The 27,283-nt window shown below is 43.3% G+C and overlaps 1 protein-coding gene across 3 annotated transcripts in view; it reads right to left on the reverse strand.

Moving 5' to 3' along the window:
* Positions 1–27,283, reverse strand: part of LOC144696100 (protein prune homolog 2-like) — a 508,829-nt gene that overhangs the window by 352,244 nt on the left and 129,302 nt on the right. For all 3 annotated transcript variants that reach the window (XM_078567388.1, XM_078567379.1, XM_078567368.1), the window contains exon 5: positions 10,923–11,081. In XM_078567388.1, the coding sequence (XP_078423514.1) occupies positions 10,923–11,081 (159 nt within the window). The remainder of the gene's footprint in view (positions 1–10,922; positions 11,082–27,283) is intronic.

Raw genomic sequence — 27,283 nt, forward strand, 5'->3', positions numbered from 1 at the left:
ACGTGGGCTGAGAGTGATGAGAAAACTGACTTACCCTGGAGGAGATCATTCATCCTCTTGCAGCACTGAGTGGCTGTCCTCTTGTGGTGCTGACCACCGCTGCCACCAACTCCCAAGCCAGATTAGTGAGGTTGCTGCCCATCCTGCAGCCAGAGCAGGGGTAGTGGACATCACGGTGTTCGAGGGACGCGTCATTGAGCCTGGGGGCTGAATTCTTTTTGCCTTTCAGGGCCATGTCTTCTTTGCAGCAATCGTGGGCTGGAAGCACTGAGAGATGTGCGCGTGGCTGGACTTTAAATATGGCGCCCAGCATGATGAAGCAGTGAGATGATGGGGGTAGTGGGCAAATGAGAGTCCTCCCACCATGGAAACGGTGCGTTTCCCAGGAATGCGGAATTAATGCAGCGGGTCTGGAATGATACGGCATGAAAAGCCACCATTGCGGCTGGCGGGTGTCATTTTACCCACCTGCTACCGCACTTAGTGCAAATCTGGGACGATTCCACCCATTGGGTACACTTCAATATATACATCTGAATGGCTCTTTTGAACGATCACAGTTATTTATTAAAAGTTACGACATTTAAGTGGCAATCAGAGATGGAAGCAGAACAATGGTGAGGCAAGCTCAGAATAATGAAGGATGCCATTGTTATCTTGAAGCATTAATTAACATGCCTGGGCTGATCAGGGGCAGCCTTACAGCTTTCCAAGGTGTTAGGATAAACATTGTCTGCTACGTGCTCCAACTTCAGTCCTGAAATGAATGAAGTCTCAGGATGCAGGTTAATGGCCTGGATGGTAAAAGTACAGCAGAAGCCAAAAATGTCAATGAGGAATTAACAGTGGTACTAAATCTGCCACAAATACTACTGCACTCGGCATTTATTCTAGATATGGCACAGCTACACAATTTTGTAAAGCATCAAATCACATCTGCCAAGGAATATGGCTAAATCATCTGTCCTTCATTTTTATGCTCAAATATTACCATTGTACGCTGGGCGCCTGTATTCAATAATCCCATAAATTGTATTTCTCCTCTCTTGGAACAGGCTTCCAGCTCCTGTCCTGCAAAACCTGTGACATTTGATTTTGCTGAGTTAACGTTAAGCTTTGCCTTACCTATGTCTATTGCAAGTTCTTAACTGGCTTCAATTTGCATATCACAGCTAATTAAGAGAATTAATGCTTCTCCCCATTGTGTGGAACATATACAGCACATTTTAGCCCAGTGAGAACAGTACAATTAAGGGTAAACAACCAAGAATAAATTCTCCCCAAAACTTTTAATAGTCCACAGTTAAAACTTGAATAGTATTTTTTAGGCTTAAAGCTTTGATAACATAAGCTGTTAAATATAAGCAGGCACAGGCCATATGGCTCATCGAGCCTGTTCCGCCATTCAATAAGATCATGATTGATCTCAATGGTGAGTCAATCCAGGAAATAACATGCTGGCCACAAATATTTATATTGATTTCAAATGGCAAAAATAATAAGATGCCTATTAATTAAACAGGGCTAGTTGTGAAAAATATGAATAAGAGGTAAAAAAAATAAAAGCAACAAGCAATAAAATAAGTTCAATTTTAAACTAAAAGAAGAAACTTTCCAGAAATACTGAATTCACAAATTGTGCTTCGTTTGACCTCAAATGTGCTAGCTTTATTATACTGCTTAATGACAGTTTTAAATTTGAGACAAAGTGAGAAGTAATAAAATACACCCAGTTTGTCTGGTCATATAGGCCTGAATTTTATCTTTGGTGGGCACACGCGATTGGCAGGCCCAGCAGCAGTCAGGAAACGGGCCCTCGCCCGCGATTTCACACTGGCTGGCCAATTAACAGTCAGCCAGCGTGAAACATGCACTGAAAAGCTCACGCTGCAGGGGTGGGGGCAGGGAGAGGGCGGGCAATGATGTTTCCACAAGTGCAGGCGAGCGCTGCAAGAAAGCTCCCTGAAGGCAGACAGCTGCAGACCTGAAAATCATCAAATAAAAGGTTTAAAAAGCTAGAAAAAAAATGTTTATGCATCACAATCAATCCCCTGAAAATATAGCTGATAAAATGCCGTCCACAGATATTTATTTTAATTTTATTTCACAACGGAAAATTCATCCCGCCCTTGGATGAGGTTTGATGAAAAATGCAAAGGCCGCCTGACCGATTCGCCCATCGGCCAACCGTAAGATTGGACAGGCCACAAAAAAATCAGAGACAACTGCGCCATTAATAGGCTTAATTGCCCACTTAATTGTTGGCAGGTGCGCTTCCGACTTTTGCGCGCGCCCGCCGAGCGAAATATCAGGATACTCGCCAGATGTCATCTCACGCAATTTTATGCCCGATTGGGTCGGGCGCACACCCACCCATGGGACATAAAATTCAACCCATAGTTTCCATTTCTGACCACTGAAAACATTGATGTTTTCACTTTCATATCTCTGATCTCTTTACTTTCTAGTTAATCTAAAACTTGTCTGTTGGATCTTGAAATGTTTCAATTGTCAAACATTTCACATTATTAGGTTGTACATTTCTCCAATTCTCCAAAATAGAATTATGCAATGGTACAGGGCAGGAAGAGGCAATTCAGCCCATCATGTCTCTGCCACTCCTTTGAGCGAACTATCTAAATAGTCCATTACCCTGCTCTTTTCCCCAGTGACAAGCAATTTTTCAAGTATTCATCCAAATCTCTTTTAAAAGTTGAATCTGCTTCACCGCCCTTTCAGAGAGTGTATTCCAGACTAGAAAATTCACTACATAATTTATTTTTTCCTCATGTCACCTCGTGTGTTTTTTGCCTATGATCTTAAATCTGTGTCCTTTGGTTATCAACCATTCTGCCACTCAAACATTTGCTCTTTACTTTATCAAAACCCTTCATGATTTTGAACACTTACAGCAAATTCTCTGAACCTCTCTGCTCTAAGTAGAACAGCAGCAATGTCTCTCTCCATGTAACTGAGATCTTTCATCTGTAGTACCATCCTAGAAATGTTTGTCTGCACCCACTCCAAGGAATTAAAAACCTTTCTAAAGTGCGATCTCCCTCTCATCTGCCATGCACGGCCTCCTCCACTGATCAATTAGTGATTCCCCTGGAGAGCCAGATCCAACAGGCTGGTCATTGGATGCTAGAGATGCATGCAGACCAGCATGCCATCACCTTATCCTTGAGCTCAGGGGAGCAGTGGCAAAGTAACAGAGGGACAAGAGAGTTCCCACCAGGTCCTTGTCCACCTCAGGTCAGCAGGGAGGTATAAACGCACATTGCGAGAGAGGAGCAGTGCAGAGTCTACTTTTGGGGCACTTCGTAGGGTGCTCCTGCTGTGGACAGCAGCTCCTTAGCCACTCTGCAAGTGACAGCAACACCTTAAGTTGCTGTGCTGACAGAGAAGGTTCCTACACTTGTGCAAAAGCCTCTCAGCATGACACGGCCCACCAGGCTTCAAAAAGTCAGGAAACAGCCACTAAGGTCCTCTCCGCTCTCAGGGCCTCAAGGTCAGCAGCCTGCCTCCACTGCAGTTGGGAGAAATGAGGAAGTACCACGTGGGAGCACACATAAAAGAAGCAAGAAAACACACTAGATACACATGGGCATCATAGGTAAATAAACAGTTATGGTGTCACAGCATGCGCCTAATTATGTTTGTAATAAAGTTGTTATTTACTTACTGAAAATGTCCATCTACTGTTGAGAGTCCTGTGGAACTCCAGGAATACCATGGATCAAGTCTCAGTCACAACAGGCCGAATGGCCTCCTTGTGTAACTTTTCTATGATTCTGTAACCCCAAGGGCTATTTGGGTGGGGGGGCAGGAGGACCATGGCACATGTGGCCATCGTTTGGACCAACCAGAAGCACCAGGTGACACTGGGCGCAGCCGATGTGAATGGTAACAGTGGAGATTGAATGTGGGCATTTATTTGGAATGATAGCTGCATGGTGAAGGATTAGCCGAATCAAGTGTGTATAACCATCTCCCATGGCCATGTCATTGCACCCTCCAAGCAGCCCCTCATGTATATCTGGATGCTGTAGCTACTTCATCATCATCCTTCCCTCCATGAACCTGCCTGCTACAGATGCATCTAGAGTGGCCACCGCACAGTCGCTCTGGAGACGAAATCCCGCCTTCACATTGTGGGTATTCTCTATTGTGTTGTGTGGCACTACCACCGTGATAAATGGGGTAGAATTCAAACAGATCTAGCAACTCAAGACTGGGCATCCATGAGGCGCTGTGGGCCATCAGCAGCAGCAGAATTGTATTCGAACACAATCTCATGGCCTGGCATATCCCCCACTCTACCACTGCCATCAAGCCAGGGGATCAAGCCTGGTTCAATGAAGAGTGCAGTAGGGCATGCCAGGAGCAGCACCAGGCATATCTAAAAATGAGGTGTCAACCTGGTGAAGCTATCATACAGGACTACTTGCGTGCCAAACAGCATAAGCAGCAGGTGATAGACAGAGCTAAGCAATCCCGCAACCAACAGATTAGATCTAATCTCTGCAGTCCTCACATATCCAATTGTGAATGGTGGTGGATAATTAAACAATCAATGATGGAGGAGCCCAGCACATCAGTGCAAAAGATAAGGCTAAAGCATTTGCTACAATCTTCAGCCAGAAGTACCAAGTGGATGGTCCATCTTGGCCTCCTCCGGGGGTCCCCAGCGTCACAGATGCCAGTCTTCAGCCAATTCGTTTCACTCCACGTGATATCAAGAAACAGCTGAAGGCACTGGATACTGCAAAGGCTATGGGCCCTGACAATGTTCCGGCAATAGTACTGAAGACTTATGCTCCAGAACCTGCTGCAGCCCGAGCCGAGCTTTTCCAGTACAGCTACAACACTGACATCTACCTGGCTATGTGGAATATTGCCCAGGTGTGTCCTGTACACAAAAAGCAGGACAAATCCAACCCAGCCAATGGCTGCCCCATCAGTCTACTCTCAATCATCAGTAAAGTAACGAAAGGGGTCATCAACAGTGCCAACAAGCGGCACTTACTTAGCAATAATCCGCTCATTGACACTCAGTTTGGGTTCCGCCAGGGCCACTCAGCTGACTTCATTACAGCTTTGGTTCAAACATGGACAAAAGAGTTGAACTCCCAAGGTAAGGTAAGCATGACAGCCCTTGACATCAAGGCCATACTTGACTGAGCAAGACACCAAGGAGCCCTAGCAAAACTGGAGTCAATGGGAATCAGGTGGAAAACTCTCCACTGGTTGGGGTCATACCTAGCACAAAGGAAGATGGTTGTGGTTGTTGGAGGTCAGATATCTCAACTCCAGGACATCACTGCAGGAGTTCCTCAAGGTATTGTCCTAAGCCCAAGCATCTTCAGCTGCTTCATCAATGACCTTCCTTCCATAAGGTCAGAAGTGGGGATGTTCGCTGATGATTGTGCAATGTTCAGCACCATTCGCAACTCCTCAGATACTGAAGCAGTCATGCCCAAATGCAACAAGACCTGGACAATATCCAGGCTTGGGCTGCTAAATGGCAAGTAACATTCGCACCACACAAGTGTCAGGGTATGAACATCTCCAACAAGGGAGAATCCAACCAGCGCTCCTTGATGTTCAATGGCATTACCATCACTGAATCCCCCACTATCAACATCCTGGGGGTTACCACTGACCAGGAACTGAACTGGACTAGCCATATAATTACTGTGGCTACAAGAGCAGGTCAGAGGCTAGGAATAATGTGACGAGTAACCTCCTGAATCCCCAAAGCCTGTCCACCATCTTCAAGGCACAAGTCAGGAGTGTGATGGAATACTCCCCACTTGCTTCAAGTGCCAAGAAGCTTGACACCATCCAGGGCAAAGCAGCCCACTTGATTGGCACCACATCCACAAACATTCACTCACTCCACCACCAACGCACAATAGCAGCAGTGTGTACCATCTACGAGATGCACTGCAGAAATTCACCAAGGCTCCTTTGACAGCACCTTCCAAACCCATGACCACCACCATCTAGAAGGATAAAGGCAGCAGATAGATGGGAACACCACCACCTGGATGTTCCCCTCCAAGTTAGTCACCATCCTGACTTGGAAATATATCGCTGTTCCTTCACTGTCACTGGGTCAAAACCCTGGAACTCCCTTCCTAACAGCACTGTGGGTGTACCTACACCACATGGACTGCAGTGGTTCAAGAAGGCAGCTCACCACCACCTTCTCAAGGGCAACAAGGGATGGACAATAAATGCCGGTGAAACCCACAACCCGTGAATGAATTTTTTAAAAAGTATGACCTACATAAGACCGTAATTCCACACAATACAGCAGACTTTCATTGCCCTGTGACGCGGCCGAGCAAACCACCCAGCGTTCAACAATAGGAAATATTGATTATATCTCACTGCCCATTTGTCTAGTCTCTTGCAAATTTGTTTGAATAAAATCCCTTGGTATATGATGCTGTTCTTAAAAAGACACATTCTGCTCATAATTCCCTCATTAAAGTCATTATCACAAAATTGTTACAGCGCAGAAGGAAGCCATTTAGCCCATTGCATCCGCACTGGCTCTCTGAATGAACAATTCCCTTAATGCCATCCCCCTGCCTTCTCTCCATAGCCCTGCACATTCTTTCTTTTTAGATAACAGTCTAATTCCCTTTGAATGCCTCAATTGAACCTGCCTTCACCACACTCAGGCAGTGCATTCCAGACCCTAACCACTCACTGCGTGGAAAAGTTTTTCCTTCTGTAACTTTTGCTTCTTTTACCAATTACTTTAAATCTGTGTCCCCTCAGTGTCGATCCTTTCATAAGAGGGAACAGTTTTTCCCTATCTACTCCATCCAGCCTCCTGATTTTGAATACCTCTATCAAATCTCCTCTCAACCTTTTCTTTTCCAAGGAAAACAGTCTCAACTTCTCCAATCTACCTTTGTAACTGAAGTTTCTCATCCCTGGAAACATTCTTGCAAATATGATTATATTTGCACTCTCTCCAATGCTTTCACATCCTTCCTAAAGTGCAGCACACCGAACTGGATGCAATACTCCAGCTGAGGCCAAACTAGTGACTTATACAAGTTCAACATAAACTCCTTCCCCTGTACTCTATGCCCCTAGTAATAAAGCCCCAGCTACTGTATACTTGATGAATCGCTCTCTCAACTTATCCTGCCACCTTCAATGACTTTTACATGTATACACCCAGGTCTGCGTACTCCTGCACCCTCTTTAGGATTGTGCCTTTTATTTTATATTGTCTCTCCATGTTATTCCTGCCAAAATGAATTACTTCATATTTCACATTGAATGTCATCTGCCATTTGTCCACCCATTCCACCAACATGTCTATGTCCTTTTGAAGTTCTACACAATTCTCCTCGCAGTCAGAATGCTTCCAAGTTTTGAATCAACTGCAAATTTTGAAAATGTGGCTTGTGCACCATGGTCTAGGTCATTAATATATATCAGGAAAAGCAAGGGTCCTAACACTGACCCCTGAGGAACTCCACTTCAAACCTTCCTCCAGCCTGAAAAACATCCATTAATCACTACTCTGTTTCTTGTCACTCAGCCGATTTCATATCAATGCTCCTGTCCCTTTTATTCCATGAGCTATAACATTGCTCACAAGTCTTGTGTGGCACTGTATCAAATGTATTTTGGAAGTCCATGCATACCTCAACAACAGCATTGCCCTCAACAACCCACTCTGTTATCTCCTCAAAAAACTCCAGCAAGTTAGTTAAACATGATTTTCCTTAGTTAACCCACATTTGTCCATGTGACGATTAATTTTGTCCCAAATTATTGTTCCTAGAAGCACTCCCAATTAAACTGACTGGCCAGTAGCCACTGGGTTTATCTTTACACACTTTTTTGAACAAGGGTGTAACATTTTTAATTCTCCAGTCCTCTGGCACCACCACTGAGTCTAAGGAAGACTGAAAAATTATGGCCAGTGCCTCCACAATTACCACTCTCACTTCCCTCAGTATCCTTGGATGCATCTCATCTCGTCCCAGTAGTTTATCAACTTTAAGCATAGATAACCTACCCAATAGCTCCTCCTTTTCAAGTTTAACTTCTAGTGTATTAATTACCTCCTCTTTTTACCGTGGCCTGGGTAGCATCTTCTTCCTTGGTGAAGACAAATGCAAAGTATTCATTTAATACCTCAGCTATTCCTCTTGCTTCCATGTGCAATTCCCCATTTTAGTTCCTAATCAGCCCTATTCCTCCTTTTACCACCCATTTATATGCCTAAAAACAATTTTTGGATTCCCTTTTATGTTATTTGCCAGCTTCTCTTATTTGCTTTTTCAATCACCTCTGAACCTATTCAGCCTGGTTCTCAATTGTATTATCCACCTGACATCTTCATTTTAATTTCTACCCTTTTGTCACCCAAAGAACTCTAGATTTGTTTGCCCTACCTTTCCCTTTCGAGGGAATATACCTTGACTGTGCCTGAAGTCTCTCTCTTCTTTGAGGGCCGCCCATTGGTCAGCTACCGGTTTTCCTGCCAGCCTTTGATTACAATTTATTCGGCCCAGATCCATTCTTACCCCTTTGAAGTCAGCTTCCCCCAGTTAATTATTCTTACTTGAGATTGGTCTTTGTCCTTTTCAATAGCCAACCTAAATCTTATGACACAATGATCACTGTCCCCTTTTGGAAAAGCACATTATGCAGGCATCCCATGGTATAATGTTAGCACCATGATATCAACCACACTGCCCTCATTAGTGTCATCATGACTCAGTTTCTGGTACTGTGACCTGCGAGTCATATATGTCAAATAGAAAACTAACAAATTTTGACAAACAGCTTTAATAAAAATAACAACCACAGACCCCAAAAAGTTAACAACTCAAGGACAGTCTTGATTATGAACCCATGACATACAAAAACAAATTGTTTCACAGGCCTCTAACTGAAGTTTTTAGTATACACAATGGGGCTGAGAAACCTAGGCCCTTCCAGCAGAAGCACAGAAGCAAAAACCTTAGAGCAGGTCCCAGCCATGCAGGGAGTTTCTGCTCAATCTCTACAGTCAGCACCACCACCCTCCCCAAACAAGGCCAATAAAATAGGAGAGGGCTGGATGAGAAGACAGGCACACCCAGATCAGGAGTTTCCATGTGCCCCAGTGAAAGGAAGGTAGCCAACCATATACTGAAGCATCTCACTTCTAAGAGTCACTGTGGGAGATGCAGGCCTGGGAGCCGAAGGGGTACTTTTGTCTTCCCTGTGGCATTGGAAACAAACCCAGGATGCAATCTTAGTGGTGCAGGTGTCAAACTACTTTATTCAAAATGAGCTTTCTCAACATGGACCTATAAACTTTGATGGGGTCAGTACTTATGCTGGAATGACTACCCCATAGATTTTCAGCCCCAACATTTCTTCACTTGTAGTGGGCCAAAAATAAACAAACATGATAGCTTGAAGTAGAAATAAAAATGTTGAAGCCATGATGTTTGTTTTCTAGGAGATCTGGAGATGTGCAACTCAGAAACATTTGATGTTTGACATGTTATTTGGAACATTTGGCAATATTTTGAAATATGTACTGAACATGGACTTTGCATTTTTACATTTTAAGAAAGGACATTTGTTGAATTTTAATGAGAATTACTCATTATTTGCCTTTTAGAAATAAATTATTTGTCTTCATATCTGAAAATATCTTTCCTGCAGCAGCAGTTAATTTATCCCTGGAAGAAGAACATTTTCTTTCTTAAAAAAATTCAATATCAAATAATGGTTTTAACTCCCATAGTAATAACCTGGGAATTACACTAGGCAGCTCTGTAGGTAGCAATATAATAAGCAAGGCTTTGATTCACCAGAACATTACCAGGGCTCCAAGGATTAAATTTGAGGAGTCATCAAAGAAACTAGACTTGTGTTTTCTAGAACATAGATGGTTACAAGGTGATTTGTTTGAAGTGTTTAGGATTTTGAAAGTAATTGATAAAGAATATAAAGGGAAACATTTGTGCTGGTGGGGTGTCTAGAACAAGGTGAAATGGCCTTAAAAAAACAGCCAAATCATTCAGGAGACAGATTGGGAAACACTTTTTCGTGCAAAGTGTGGGAGATGTGTGGAACTCTCTCCCTGCTTCAGTAAATGCTAACTCTTTCAATAATTTTAAATCGGAGGTCAATACATTTTTGCTAGACAAGGGTATAAAAGGAAGTGAGGACAAGATGGGAGGTTGGAGTCACGATACCAGATCAGACATGATCTCATCGAACGGCAGAACACATTTGAGAAACTAAATGGCCCACTCCTGTTCCTATGTTAAAAAGTACACTCCTTCCAATATAGTTCCCTGTCTCATACATGTGTTGACTGGGAGCATGCTCACCTGGGGACATTATTCATTTTAGCATTTATGTTATACATTATGATTAATTTTATACTTAACAATTAATAGAAATTTAGTTTAAAGGAAAAGAAAAATTCAAATAATTTTCCCATCTCTCTCCATTCTAGTTTCCACTTTGTTTCTCATCCCTCCCCCTCTTCATTTCCCAATTCCTCTTTCTCCATTTTCCCTCCACTTATTCCCAGGTTGGCCTTTGAGTTAATATCATGCTGGCCTGAAGCTGACACTGTTCCTTTGGCAACTGTTGGTTTACCTTCAGCACGGTAATGAGGCCCCAGCCCTCCAATTGGATTGGATCTATTAAAGCCACAATCACTCTACCTGTCAGCTACATGATGGAAAATACGTGACAGATTATTATGGTTAACAGCACACTCAAAATATAGCTCTTGCCTCAAATTAAAATTACTAATCTTCACAGCAGTTTCAATCAGCATCAGTACAAGTTGTAGGAATAAAATTGAGCCCACTACTCTTCTTGCAAATTTGAAATCAACTTTGATAGAGAAAAATAAAAGTAAGTACCAGAGACATCAAATTTTGCTTGCTGCAAGGTATCAAAAACTTCTTGTTGCGCAGGAAGATCAGGAAACCTCTGTTCCAGAGCAGCTAAAATTTCTTCATCTTTCATTGTCGCTCTTACAGCTTCAGAAGTCATGTTCATACAGTTTAAGATTATTGCACCTAACAAACAAATAAGCATATTGTTACGAAACAAGTATTAATCACATCTTTTCAACCTGAATGCACGAATATCAATTTCAAAATTCAATCAGTTAAAAAAAATCTCACTGGTAGCTCAATGAGGCAGAAACTGAGTATCCATAAATTAAATACTAGGAACGAAGATGTTTATATTGTAAAGATTAGCATGGTTATAACCAGCCACTTCTACCACTGCTGTACTAATTATTCATAGGTACCAGTAACAATTGTTCACACATGCACACAAAGCAGGTTCTGTTCTGTTGAAGGGTCATTCGGACTCGAAGCATTGGCGGTGCTCCTCTCCGCAGATGCTGCCAGACCTGCTGAGTTTTTCCAGGTATTTTTGTTTTTGTTCTGATAACAGTCCTTGGCTAAATGGACATAGTCTGAAATCTGAATCCACACACTTAATCCCATGTTTCGCCACTGCATTTAATCTCACCAAATCAGTACCATTCATTGGCAACAAGCTATTTTGTTCCAAAGCTCAACTTTAATTCTCTATTATGTCACTAAGTGGTTTAATTTGCACCTTAGCCTTAGCAATTTTGATTCTTCCCATTTTGTTTGCACATTTACAAGAGCACAGATGATATGCATGAAGCTCAGCACATTACAAATGGCACAACTGGGAAACCAACTAGAGAAAATCTCTAACTCATTGTGTTAAATCACCATTACTCTAGCTGCCTCCCCACCCCCACCACCCCCATCCAACGACATAATAGATACGTGAATATAAAATTGTGGAAATTACAGCGCAAAAGGCATTTGGTTCATTGGATTTATGGCAGTGCTAATTCTTCAACTGGAGCTATCTACTCCAATCCCATTTCCTTGCCCTTTCTCGGTGTCTATTTTTATTTCTCCTTTAAAATACTTAGCCAATTCACTTTTAAATCACATTAATGACTCTATCCGAATAGCCACCAGTTGTAAACCATGCATGTTCTAATTATCTCCTGAATGAAAAAAAATCATTTTAACTTTCTTCATCATTCTTCCAGTGATAACCTTGAGTCAATTTGCTAACCAGTGAAGCAATCTTTCTGTATTTACCCTCTCAAAGCCTTGCAGAAGATTTAAGCACTGTATGAAGCACAATGGTCTAGATTTTCCAATCAAGCTCAATCACAGGTGAGACTGTGGAATGAGCACTTTCCAACCTTCATATATTTCAGGGGTCAGGCTCCTCATAATATGGGAGGACTAGTAGCACTGAAAGTGGCTATGGAACTCACCCATTAGTGGGAAGGATATGATGTGTTTCTGACGGAACCAGTTAACTTTTACAATTTATTAAAATCAGTGGGGTGCATTTTTAGGATAGTTAAATGAACTGTTCCCTCTTACAAGTGTCTCACTGCACTTCCAAAAGAAACCTCACAACTTATATGAGCCAAAAGCTATTTCCTTGCAGTTCTTTGCCCTTGCAGAGACCTTGGAATTTTAACCAACAAAATAGGCTGGTTTGGGTCAGGTGGGGAGTAATGTCTTAAAAGTCAGGTGTCTGGCCCAAACCTACCTCCACCCCGTCCACTATCGGCACTTATTTTCTATCCTTTCTTGGGATGCGAGTTCACTGGCAAGGCCAACTTTTATCGTCAACCCTAATTGCCCTTGAGCAGGTGGCAATGAGCTGCCTTCTCGGGCCATTGCAGTCCAGGTGATGTCAGTACAGCTGTTAGGAATGGAATCCCAGGATTTTGATTCAGTGACAGTGAAGGAACGGTGATGTATCTCCAAGTCAGAATGGTGTGTGGCTAGGAGGGGAACTTGCAGGTGATGGTGTTTCCAAACACCTGCGGCTCTTGTCCTACTAGGTGGTAGAGATTGAGGGTTGGAAGGTGCTATTGAAAGAGCCTTGAGCGCATCTTGCAGATGATACACACTGCTGCCACAATGCGCAGGTGATGGAAGGAGTGTAGGTTTACAGTGGTGGATGGGGTACTGATCAAGTGGGCTGCTTTGTCCTGGACAGTGTCAAGAGTCTGGAATGTTGTTGGAGTTGCACTCATCCAGGCAAAAGCGGAGTCTTCCATCACACTCCTGACTTGTGCCTTGTATAACAGCAGCATATTTATGGAGTGACTTTGTCTACACTGGAGTGCTGCGTTTGGCTGCAGTGGGGAGCTTCAGTTGCAGATTGGTGACTGAGGGAGTTTAAGGGTTAAATTCTATCTAAATTCTAGTCTTTCTTTAATTTAGCAATTAACTAAAAGCTGCTGATAGGGTTGGAAAAAGGTGAGTTTTAGACCGGAGAGGAGAGGCCAGCGAGAGCAGTATAAAATGGTGCGAGAAACAGAGACCAAGGCCGGAGAGGAGAGACATACCCTCAGGACCTTCAGGCGGTGGAGTTCGAAGAGATGTCACAATTCAAAAAGTGATGTGACGCAGGGGAGGCAGCTGATTGATAAGTAGGGTCAGGTGAGTACTTCCACTTTTTCTACTAATTGAACTGCTGCAGTCCATTAGCTTAAACAAGACAAGGTGAGGACTTTGGCCTGAAGTGGGAGTATTTGGAGTGGAATAAGGCCCCTAGCATAGTTAGTATTCTTTAAAGGATATAACTAATGAGCTTAATCTAAAGGGAAGTCATAGCAGCAGAGCTCGCACCTGTGATATGTGGGAAGTCATGGACACTTCCAGTGTCCCTGGCGACCATGTGTGCAGGAAGTGTATCCAGCTGCAGCTACTGGCTGCATTTTGGAGCTGCAACTGCAGGTGGATTGACTGTGGAGCAGTGGACAGCACATTCAGTGAGGTGGTCACACCGCAGGTAAAGATTGAATGGGCAGAAAGGGGGTGGTTGACCACCAGGCAGAGTAGAAGGCGGCAAGTAGTGCAGGAGTCCCCTGTGGCCGTTCCCCTCTCTAACTGATATGCAGTTTTGGATATTGTTGGGAGAGACGACTTCTCAGGGAAAGCAGCAGGAACCATGTCCATGGCACCATGGGTGGCTCTTCTGCACAAGAGAGGAGGAACAATAGTGGCAGGGCTATAGTGATAGGGGATTCAATAGTAAGGGGAACAGACAGGTGTTTCTGCAGCCACAAAAGAAGCTCCAGGATGGTATGTTGCCTCCCTGATGCCAGGGTCAAGGATGTCTCGAAGAGGCTGCAGGGCATTCTGAAGGAGGAGGGCGTACAGCCAGTGGTCATGGTACATATTGGTACCAAAGACATAGGTATAAAAAGGGATGAGATTCTACAAGCTGAATATAGGGAGTTAGGATGTAACTTAAAAAGCAGGACCTCAAAGGTAGTAATCTCAAGATTACTACCAGTGCCACGTGCTAGCGAGAGTAGAAATAACAGGATATATTGGATGACTACGTGGCTGGAGAAATGGTGTAGAGGGGAGGGATTCAGATTCCTGGGACATTGGGACCAGTTCTGGGGAAGGTGGGACCAATGCTAACAGGACAGGTTGCATCTGGGCAGGACCGGGACCAAAGTCCTTGTGGGTGGGGGAGAAGTTTTCTAGTACTGTTGGGGAGGGTTTAAACTAGAATGGCAGGAGGATGGGAACCTGAGCAGGGAGGCATAGGAGGGGGAAAGAAGGACAGAAACGAAAGACAGAAAAATAAGAAGCAAAAGCGGAAGGCAGAAAAAACAAGGGCGGGAAACAAGTGGGGTCATAGTGCAAAATAAAGCTAAGATGACTAACAAGGTTAAAAAGACAAGTCTAAAGGCATTGTATCTTAATGCGCGGAGCATTCACAATAGATAGGTAGATGAATTAACAGCACAAATGGATATAAACGGTTATGATATAGTTGCAATTACGGAGACATGGCTGCAGGGTGACCAAGGATGGGAACTGAACATCCAAGGGTATTCAATATTTTGGAAGGACAAACAAATAGGGAAAGGAGGTGGGGTAGCACTGTTAGTAAAGGAGGAAATCAGTGCAATAGTGAGGAAGGATATTGGCTCAGAAAATCATGATGTGGAATCTGTTTGGGTGGAGATAAGAAACACCAAGGGGCATAAAACGTTGGTGGGGGTTGTCTATAGGCCCCCAAACAGTAACAAAGGTGTAAGGGAAGGCATTAGACAGGAAATTAAAAACACATGCAAAAAGGGTACAACTGTAATCATCGGTGACTTTAATCTACATATAGATTGGACAAACCAAACTAGCAATAATACTGTGGAGGAGGATTTCCTGGAGTGTGTACGTGATGGTTTTTTAGACCAATACGTTGAGGAACCAACTAGAGAACAGGCTATCCTAGACTGGGGATTGTGCAATGAGAAGGATTAATTAACAATCTTGTTGTATGGGGTCCCTTGGGGAAGAGCAACCATAAAATGATAGAATTGCCCATTAAGATGGAGAGTGAAGAAGTTCAATCTGAAACTAGGGTCCTGAATCTAAATAAAGGGAACGAGGGTATGAGGCGCGAGTTGGCAATGATGGATTGGGGAACCTTACCAAAAGGGTTGACGGTGGATAGGCAATGGCTAATATTTAAGGAACGAATGCATGAATCACAACAATTATTCATTCCTGTCTGGTGCAAAAATAAAACAGGAAAGGTGGCTCAACCATAGATTACAAAAGAAATTAGGGATAGCATTAGATCCAAAGAGGAGACATATAAAATTTCCAGGAAAAGCAGCAAGCCTGAGGATTGGGAGTAGTTTAGAATTCAGCAGAAGTGGACAAAAAGATTGATCAAGATGGGGAAAATGAAGTATGAAAGAAAACTTGCAGGGAACATAAAAACTGACTGTAAAAGCTCCTATAAATAAGTGGAGAAAAAGATTAGCAAATACAAATGTAGATCCCTTACAGTCAGAAACAGGGGAAATTATAATGGGGAACAAAGAAATGGCAGAAGAATTGAACTGCTTCAGTGATGTCCTGGGGCTGAGATGATTGGTCTCCAAAACCTCAACCACTACGGAAGGTGGATAAGTAACCAACCAACTCCAAGGAGGTGGGTTGCTACATATGATAATGAGGCTGTGAGCCTCATTGTCATTCATTTTTTTTTAATGTAATTGTTGTTGGTCAGGTTTTCCAAGCCTCAGGGAACCTGGCAGCTATATTCACGTGAGCACTTAGAGGATCCAGGGGCTGAGTGCCTTCTCACCCACCTCGTGGATCTTACATGCCTGCCTGAGGAACCCCCCTCTATCAGGTATCCACTTCCTCTACCCCCAACCACCTTGCGGCCTCAGTTCCTTATCCGCCCATCCTGTAGCTTCTGACAACTTCATCAATGGCCCCCCCAACAAGAACCTTCAAACACCACCCTCTCTCAAGGAACCCAATCACGATCTCCTTCCAAGGCCTCCAACTTCCCCACCCCATCCATCTCCCTCCCCCAGCCTCTGATTGAAACCCCACCCCAGCCTAGGACCTCGGCCCTAGGCCCTCCCTTCCGAGATCATCTCCTCTCTTCCACTCCGGCTTGGACTTACCTGGTTCTGCAGACTTCACTCATCAATTTCTCATAACTCTGGCTGGCTTCTGGGGAGTGAACTGATTGGTGATGTCATGGGGATGTTGTGGAGTTAAAGGATGGGATTTTCCTGTCCCTTCATGGTGGGACCCACCCGTGGGAGACTGACTTTCGGGGGGACCGGACAATCCCAGTGGCGGGCAGGATTGGAAAATCCCACCCAAAACTCCACTGTATTTGGGGGAATCTGAACTTCCAGGTTCTCTGCACATTCTGACCCACCCTCTCCCAGCTCATCAGCTAAGTGAAAAGTCCCTTGTATCTTTTAGGATTCTTAAAACTGGATTGCTGGGCTCTCAATGCATCTTACTTCTCTCCAGCACACGATAGATAAATTAGTCTTCAGCTCTGAAGAAGGGTCATATGGACTCCAAACATCAACTCTGTTTTGCTCTCCGCAGATGCTGCCAGGCGTGCTGAGTTTTTCCAGCATTTTCTGTTTTTATTTCAGATTTTCAGCATTCGCACTATTTTGCTTTTACATAAAATGGTGTTAGATTCTGCATTATCTAAGTAGGTTGAGTCACTTAAGTTATGCAAATAAGTCACCGATAGAACAGCACAAGCTTTTGTATAATGGCTGTACAAACTATCAGGTCTTTCAATCTACAAGCAATCAATGCTCATTGTTCTTTCTGCCCTGGCCTGTGGCTTTTTCACACATGCTTATTGTTCTATTTCATTCTACATCACTATGTGATTTGCTGCTTTTTGCAGAAGAAAGAGTAGAGCTGCAAGGTGATCTGAGGAGTGCTGTGCAGGGGAATGGTAGGAAAGTCAGATGATGTGGCTCGCAACTGGAAGTGTTAGGCTACTCACTTTCCCCACCTCCCGAGGTCCCTGAACCTCTAGGGACAATATGTCTACTGTCAAGAAGATATAATAATGTCTATAATGTTAATGGAAATTATTTTAAAATAGAGTTCTAGTGGTATCTGTGTCTATGTGTGTGTGTCTTAACGGATTAAAGCCAGCTGGTCTAGAGGCTTTGGTGTACAGAGGAGAAGTAGGTTTGAAATGGTAATTAGGTAAACATAGGGAAATAGAAGCTGAGGTGTAAAGGGGGCAATTTGTATTTTTAAATAGCCATTCAAAAGAGCGGATGAAATATTACACCTAACCAGGTGAAGGTCAGAAACAATGTGTTTATTTTTTTCCAAGCTTACTAGTAAAATGGGTATTAGGAAAGGGTTTTATTGTTAGACAATTTAAAGTTATAAAAAACCTAGTGACAATGAGAATTTGCATTCAAAAAGGAAAATATTCGTAAAGGAAGAGAAGACTGTTGGTAAAAGGAAGGGGGATTCTAAGGTATAAAGCCTCCAGCCGCTGTCTGCAAGGACCCAGAGCTGAAAGAAACTCAGTTTGAATGCAGCTGTCCAGGGTGTGCTTTGCCATCGGTCTGTTTAAATCTATCTGAAGGATTTTCCCCTCAGCGATTTGGGGGCGGGGCCTGCTCGCCTAGGGGAAAATGACGTCGGGAGGAACCACCGATGTCATCCCGGTCCATTTAAATCTTCAGGAAGGCGGGTGGACAGCGAAATCAGCTGTCTGCCCGCCGACCTGTCAATGGCCAATTAAGGCCATTGACAGGCTAATTAACCTTGTTAAAGACCCTGCCTGTCCAAGCTTAAAGCTGGCATGCAGGCCAGGAGCCCCAGCGGGCTTCTGATTATTCATGAAACTTCATCCACTGGCGGGATGAAGTTTCATGTCCGTTTTTTAAAAATTTAGTAAACTTTGTGTTTCTTATTAACATGTCCCATCTCATGTGACATTGTCACATGAGGGGGACATGTTAATAATTTTAATATTTCTCTATTTTTTTGACTTTTCTTACCTGTCAGTAAACTCCCTGAGACAGGACTCTGCCTCAGGGAGCAGTGCACTCTTTCATGCGCATGAATGAAAGAGCGCACTTTGACAGTTGGGGATTCCCTCCAACAGCCCCCCCCCAACAAAGGAAGCCCATAGCACTTCCTTTTGGGCAGGCCGCTGGGCGGACCTTAAGTGGCCCGCCCGCTCAAAATGGCGGCAGGCCCCGTTTCAGTGGTGGGGGTCGGCTGCCCGCCCGCCGCCGAGCCAGTGGGGCCCACTCGCCCATCGAGGGATAATTTCTGCCCTATGTGTTTTACTGTTGCATTACCGAGGTCTAACTGAGAGTCAGATTAATTAGGGGATTTTTGTAGTTATTATGGTAGTAATTTTGTAGGCATATGTATGTGCTTACAATCTTTCCTGTATTAATAAATGTTCAATTTAGTTTTATAAAAAACCTCTTGAGACTCGGTGGTCTTATTACTACTGATTTCAAAGCCTGCATCTCGAAACATACAAATTGCAAAGCGGTTATGACAATTGTTTCAGGTTTCCCTCTGGGATTTGAACAGCTCAGCCTTTACCATCAGCTGTGTCATAATACCAGGTTTGGAAGGACCACACTGCGGCTGGTGACTTCCTTGGCCACTTATACCCACACCTGTTTGGTTTGAGAAACAACCGTTTTTCTCCTATCTTTGGGAAACATCACCTCACTGCAATCCCTCACATCCTGTAGCAGGACCTCCAAGTAAGAGTGAGACACCTGGGTAGCAACCTTCCCAGGTCTCCTCCCCATTTCTGCAGTTGCTGAAGCCTCAGGAATCAATGTACAGTTCAGCTATTCTGACCCCTGCTGGGTCACTTTCACTAGAAATCCTTCCTTTGACAGATTCAGCGCATCGTCCCGCCTGCCCTCTCTGACTGGTTACGAAACTCAGAAGCAAGATGCTAATGCCATGGTTGAGTTAAAGAGCCACTCAAAGCCTGCTACTAAATCAAAGCAAGACAGTTTGTTTAGATTAAACTTGGCCCAATGCAACAGGATTGAAATGCCTGGATCAGATGCATCACAGATCTGATGTACCCTAGGAGGATCATGTGGGTATACAGACTACTGCACAAAACCTCAGGGTACCACTGAGGAAGCAGCACTGAAAGATGTATATTTTAAATGTTGCACTCACCACAAAAAGCTGGGCACAATCCAAGCAGGGGATATATTGACCAAAATGTTAATTGTAATAGAATTTTTAAGTGATCATCGATGCAGGGATAATGTTTAAAATGTTCTACCTGTAAGTATGTGAGATAAGGTCATCTTTCAAAGGAGCTCCAGAAGCAGAGTTTTCTGACAATAGAGATTGCAATCTGTACTTTGGAAAATTTAACAGGGGTAAGGGATTTCATTTACCGTGCCTCTACTGTGATTAATGGCAGTATTCAGCTTCACCTTCACTACATTATAGATGAAGAAATATGATTGCAGAGCATTGGTTCTCAAGTAATAGCTGCTCCTTACCATGGAAAAAATAAGCATTAATTCATCACCCCTCAAGATATGGTGTTTTCTTGACACAATTCTATTTTCCAGTGCCCAGACACCAGAAAGTGCCGATATTAGCCTAGGTTTTCACCAAGTCAGGGAGCCCTTTAAAAAAATGGCACGCACGTCTCAAATCCGGGATTCCAGGTCCCATTCCTGGGCTGTGCAATTATCAGGAGTGCCTTTAAAGAATGCATCCCTCATCTTTTGATTTCAAACACACATCAGGACTTGAGCACATAATCTAGGCTAACATTCCAGTGCGGTACTGCGGACTGCTTCATTGTTCTGATAAATCCTTCAGACAAGATGCTAAACCACAGCCTCCAATCTGTCTACTCCAGCAACAGGATTAAAAGGGGAACAGGGAGTACTATTACTGATATCCTGATTAACATTCTTTCCTCAACCAATATCTCCAAATGAAGAGAGAGTCTGGTCATTTATCTCATTCCTGTTAAGATATGGTTTGTGCAGAATGGCTATGCTGCTGTTACCGTGTTTCAAAAATAATTGTGCAAAATGCCAACATGATAAGCTGCTACACAAATGCAAGAATTATTGTATTATTTATATTTTCCCCATTTGGATGTGACTCCACCTTCCAGTGGTACTGCTTGTGAGAACATACAGCCACTCTGTGAGGATATTCAAGGCTGCAGGGACAGGGTTTTCCTTGCAAAAGCTCAGCTTAAGGATTGGTTTTGCATGGAGGTACCTGACTGTGAAGCTTCATGGGATGCACAGCCCGATCACTGCCCCCGACTTCATCAATAATGAGATAGATTCATACACATCATCATGCAGGAACGGAGTACATGAGGCTACAATTTCACCTTCCTGGACTGACTACCCATCTTTCACCCTCCATAAACTTAAGCTCATCCAAAATTCTGCTGCCCATATTCTAAATCTTTCCAAAAAAAAAAAAATACTGGTTAAGCCCCAGCAGGGGTACGCTATTGTGGCCAATTCTCGGTGCTACGCTTTAAGAAGGATTTCAAAGTTTTAGAAACAGTGCAGAGGAGATTTAGTTAAATGGTGCCAGTGATGAAGTACTTCAGACATAGTGGAATGCTGGGGTGATTCTCTTTGGAGCAGAAAAGGAGATTTTAGAGCTGTTCAAAATGGTTTTGATAAGTGTAAATAATGAAAACCCATTTCAAGTGACAGAAGTGATGATAAACAGAGGACAGAGACTTATGCCAATTGGCAAAAGAACCACAGGCAACATGAGGATTTTTTTTTTTACACACAAGTGGAAGTTTCAGGGCACTTCACATGTTCTTGTGTGATCATGTGTGCAAGAGTTGTCTCCAGCTGCTCCAGCTCCAGCTCAGGATTTCTGAGTTTGAGGGACAGATGGAGTCACCGTGGAGCATCAGGGAGGATGAGAGTCTCCTGAATTGTACGTTATACCAGGTGGTCACCCCAGGATAGTAGGTGGGTGGCCACACAGTAGAGTAGGATGAGGCAGGTAGTACAGGAGTCTTCAGGGTATGTGCCAATCTCAACAGGTACTCAGTATCAGAGGCTGCTGGAAGAGATGATACTCAGGAGGAGTGCAGCCCAGACGGTGCCACCAATGGGCAAGAGACTGGAGGAAACAGCGAAGTGCAGAAATTCAGTTGTTGCAAGAGATTCTAGAGTTAGGGGGACAGACAGGTATTTCTGTAACTGGCATTGATAGTCCACATGTTGTGCCCTCTCCCTGGTGTCAAGATAAAGGACATCATGGAGAGGGTGCAGGATTTTCTGCAGGGGCAAAGGAGTGAGCTAGAAGTTGTGGTATACGTTGACATCAACAACACACAGAAGACAGGTATTGAGTTCGTAAAGTCAGGTTTCCAGGAGCTAGAAAGGAAGTTAAAAAGTAAGACCTGCAGGATAGTAATTTCTGGATTATTCTCAGTGCCACACGCTAAGTGAGAGTAGAAATAGGAAGATAGGGAGGATCAACGCATGACTTGAAGCATGGTGCAGGAGGGAGGGCTTCAGATTCTAGGGGCATTGCAATTTGTTTTGGGACAGAAGGCACCTATTCAAAAGGGGTGGGTTGTACCTCAACAGGACTGCGACCAATAGCCTTGCAAAGAGATTCACGAGTGTGGTGGGGGAGGGTTTAAATTAACTTAGTAGGAGGATGGGCACCATCATATAGAAGTAGAAAAGAGGAACAAGGTGCGTAAAGTGAGTGTATTGGGCAGCACAACAGAAGGAAAAAGTACCGTAGTAGATAGGAGCAAACTAAGAAGGACTACAATGTATGTACATAAACGGACCAAGCGTGGTGAATAAGGTCGGCAAGTTACAAGCACAAATAGCATTCTGGGAATATTGATGTAGTGGTAATAACAAAAACCTGACTTAAAAATGATGAGGACTTGCGCTTAATATACAAAGGTATAAAGTATTCAGAAAAGATAAAAAAAAAGGGAGGTGGTGTGAGAGTATTGATTAGTGAGGATATTGCACTTTTGGGAAGAGGGGATGTCCTTGACGGGGCAAGAACACAGTCCATTTGGTCAGAGTTGAGAAGCAAGAAAAGTAAGATCACATTGCTTGGAGATTCTATAGGTCTCCAAATAGTAAGAGTGAGATGGAGGAACAAGTCTGCAGCGAATTCAGAGAGATGTGCAAGAACTGTAGTGTGTTGATATTGGGGGTCTTTGCCCCAAACAAAAATTGGGTAATTAATGTTAGAGTTAAAGAGAAGCAGGAAGAAAATTTTCTGAAACGTGTTCAGATCATCTTCCTTGGCCAGTATGTTCTCGGCTCAACTAGAAGGGAGGCATTGCTGGATCTGGTGCTGAGAGATGAGGTGGGCCGAGTGGGCCAAGTACCTGTGGAAAAACATTTGTATATGAGTGATTATCATATCATAAGGTCTAGATTAGTAGTGGAGAAGAACAAGGAACAATCTAATATAGAACTTCCAAACTGGAAGAGGGCTAATTTTAATGGAATGAGTGTAATCTAGCCAGGGTAAAATAGAACTGGAGACTGACAGGAAAAACATGCATCAGGTACATTCCAATAAGGGCAAATGGTAAGGGTAAAAGCAGGACTCCTTGGGTGATGAAGGAGATAGGGAATATGATGAATCAAAAAAAAGAGGGTGTATGATGCATGTCAGGTGAGTTCTTCAAATTAAACCAAGTCAAACTCAATAGGTTGAGAGCGGAGGTGGAGAAGAAAATAAGGCTATCAAAGAGAGGGTATGAGAATGGAATGGCAGTCAACATAAAAGGGAACCCAAAAGTTCCTACCAGTGTGTAAATATTAAGTGGATAGCAAGAGGTGGAGTGGAACAGGATAAATGGGTCTTTTTCTGGATGGCAAGCTGTAACTAGTGGGGTGCCACAGGGTTCCGTCCTTGGGCCTCAACTATTTACAATCTATATTAATGACTAGGATTCAGGGATAGAAGGTACTGTATCTAAATTTGCAGATGACACCAAAATGGGTGGGAAAATAAGTTGCAATGAAGAAATAAGAAATTTACAAATGGATATGGACAGGTTAGGTGAATGGGCCAAAATTTGGCAGATGGAGTTTAACGTGGATAAGTGTGAGGTTGTCATTTTGGTCGGAAGAATAAAAAGGCGACTTATTATTTAAATGGAGAGTAATTTCAGAATGCTTCAGCGCAGAGGGATCTGGGTGTCCTCGTGCATGAATCGCTGAAAGCTAGTATGTAAGTACAGCAGGTTATAAGGAAGGCAAATGGAATTTTGGCATCTATTGCTTAAGGAATAGAGTATAAAAATAGGGAAGTGTTGTTGCATCTGTACAAGGCATTGGTGAGACTGCACCTGGAGTACTGTGCACAGTTTTGGCCCCTTTACTTGAGGAGGGATGTAGTTGCACTGGAGGCGGTTTAGCGGAGGTTGACTGGATTGATTTCAGTGATGCGGGGCTTCTCTTATGAGGAGAGATTGAGCAGTTTAGGCCTATACTCGTTAGAGTTTAGAAGAATGAGAGATCTAATTGAGGTATATAAGGTGCTAAAGGGGATAGACAAAGTAGATGTGGAGTGGATGTTTCCCCTTGCGAGGCATTCTAGAATGAGAGGTCATAGTTTTAGGCTAAGCGGTGGTAGATTTAAATCAGAGATGAGGAGGAATTACTTTTCTCAAAGGGCCATGAATCTGTGGATTTCACTACCTCAGAGTGCAGTGGATGCCGGGATGCTGAATAAATTTAAGGAGGAGCTAGATAGATTTTTAATTAGTAATGGGTTGAAAGGTTATGGGGAGAGGGCGGGAAATTGGAGTTGAGGCCGAAATGAGATCAGCCATGATCGTATTGAATGGCGGGCAGGCTCGAGGGGCTGAATTGCCTAGTCCTGCTCCTAGTTTTTATGTTCTTATTCGGGACTGAGTGATATATGCTTAGGGGTGCAGGGCAAGGCTAAAATACTTAATGAATTCTTTGTATCTGCGTTTATTAAAGGAAAAAGATGCTGACAAAATGTCGGTAGAAGCAGAGATAGTGGAAGCAATGGGTGGTGTGAAAATTGAAACGGATGTGGTACTGGAAAGGCTGACTATCCTAAGGGTAGATAAGTCGCCTGGCCTAGATGGCTAACATCCCAGGTTGCTACAGGAAGCGGTGATAGAGATAGCAGGGTGGCTAGCCTTAACCTTTCAATCTTCCTGAGATATTGGGAAGGTACCAGAACATTGGAGCATGGAAAATGTGACACCCTTATTCAAGAAAGGTGTAAGAACAGTCCCAACAACTACAGACCAGTTAGTTTAACATCAGTGGTGGGTAAGGTTTTGGAATCCATAAGCAGGGAAAGAAAATGAACGTTGAGAGGTTTGAGTTAATTAAGGACAGCCAGCTTGGATTTTGTAAAAGGCAGATTGTGCTTGATTAATCTAATCACATTTTTTGAAGGTTAATGAAGGGAATGCAGTGAATGTTGTCTACATAGATTTTATGAAAGTGTTCGACAAGGTACAACATAAAAAAGCTGATTAACAAAATTGAGGATTATAGAATAGGAGGGTCAGTGTCCAATTGGATAAAATAATATTGGCTTAAGGACAGAAAGCAGTGAGTGGTGGTGGATCGCTGTTTTTCTGACCGGTGGGTTGTAGACAGTGGTGTTCCTCAAGAGTCAGTGCAAGGGCCAGTGGGTTTTTTTCCTGTTGGATATAAAGGATTTGGATCTTGGGATACAGAGTAACATTTCAAAATTTGATGATATCAAACTTAAAGGAGTGGCAACCAGTGAGAATGATACAAATTGCTTACAATAGGACATAGATAAACTAGGAGAACGGGCAGACAAGTGGCAGATGAAATTTAATATAAAGAAGTGTGAGATGAAGTATTTTGGCAGAATGGATAGGCAATATAGCGTTATGATCCCCAGCTGAGGTCACCACTGGACAAGTCTGCTCCCAGGGTGGAACACAGCTAGAAAGATCCTAGCTTTTATTTGTTTATTTAGATACGTGGAGAGGGGCTACTGAACAGAGTCACAAGAGTCAGCTAATGAACTTTTATCAAAAGAATAAAACATTTATTAAACAAGAGAAGATGAATTATACTACAATACTCCTTCACCCACAACTATACCTTTACAGGTATATACAGATTTGTAAGGATAACACATGTCACAAAAGCTATCTTATACTCTAATGTCCACAGCAAGTACACAGTCTATGTAAATCTATGGCACCCTATGGTCAGGCACACCACACTCTGAAACCAAGTGACAGATGCCACCTCAACTAGATGCTATGGACCTCTCCTCAACTCTCCCCAGATTCTTGTCACTTTGTGAACCAACCAGTTTCAATGAACTCAGTCCATCAGACGACAGTTTCCAATCTCCACTTTCCAGGAACTCGCTTTGGAATCTTCTCCCAAACCGACACTTCCGCAAGGATTCACCTCCAGGGTTTCGAAATCTCCTTCCGATGTTCCTCTTCCCTGGGTCACCACACGCATTCAAGCTGTCTTCCACGCACTCTCTCTCACCGACTCAGCCGTCAACAGTACCACTGCTTCACACGCCCAAAGCAAAGAGTTACAGACCTTCACTTGTCTCTTTGGACCTTCTTGCCTCTTGCAAGCTGTTCTCACTTTAAATCTGCTTTCTGCAGCTTGAAGCGTTAAACTTGAAGCTCTGAGCCTTTCTCTGCCCCTCACTCAGTTAACAGGACCTTTTCCAGGTTCCTGTCCTTCCTTTGAGTGGAAAGCTTGGGACTTTCTCTTATGGCTATAAGACCATAAGAGATAGGAGCAGAAGTAGGCCATGTGGCCCATTGAGTCTGCTCCACCATTCAATGAGATCATGGCTGATCTGATAATCCTCAATTCCACTTACCTGCCTTTTCCCCATAATCCTTGATTCCCTTACTGATTAAAAATAAATCTGTCTCGAATATACGTAACAACCCAGCCTCTGCAACCCTCTGCTGTAAAAAATTCCACAGATTCACTACCCTCAGGGAAGAAAGTCCTCCTCATCTCTTGTCTGAAATGGGCGACCCTTTACTCCGAGATTATGCCCTCTGGTCCTAGACTCTCCCACAAGGTGAAACAACCTCTCAGCATCTATCCTGTCAAGCCCCCTAAGAATCTCATATGTTTCAACAAGGTCACCTCTCATTGTTCTAAACTCCAATGAGTACAGGCCAACTTACTCATCCTCTCCTCATAAGAAAATCCCTCCACCCCAAGGATAAACCTAGTGAACCTTCTGTGGAGTGCCTCCAATGTCAGTATATATTTCCTTAGATAAGGGGACCAAAACTGTTCACAGTATTCTAGGTATGGTCTAACTAGTGCCTTGTATAGTTTTAGCAGAACTTCCCTACTAGAACTTATGCTCCATTCCCTTTGAAATAAAGGTCATCATTCCATTTGCCTTCCCTATTACCTGTTTAACTTGTACGTTAGCTTTTTGGGATTCATGCACTCCCAGCTTTCTGCAGCCTTTCCCCATTTAAATAATATTCAGCTCCTCTATTCTTCCTGCCAAAGTACATAACCTCACATTTTCCCACATTATATTCCATCTGCCAAGTTTTTGCCCATTCACTTAACCTGTCTATTTCCCTCTGCAGACTCCTTGCGTCATCCTCAGCACTTGCCTTTCCACCTATTTTTGTATCATCCACAAACTTGGCGACAGTACATTCACTTCCTTCATCAAAGTCATTATTATATATCATAAATAATTGTGGCCCCAGCACTGATCCCTGTGGCACTCCACTAGCTACAGGCTGCCATTCTGAAAATGCTCCCCTTATCCCAACTCTGTCTTCTATTCGTTAGCCAATCCTCTATCCATGTTAATATACTACCCCCAACACC

Source organism: Cetorhinus maximus, chromosome 2, assembly GCF_964194155.1.
Source record: "Cetorhinus maximus chromosome 2, sCetMax3.hap1.1, whole genome shotgun sequence".
Classification (NCBI taxonomy): Eukaryota; Metazoa; Chordata; class Chondrichthyes; order Lamniformes; family Cetorhinidae; genus Cetorhinus; species Cetorhinus maximus.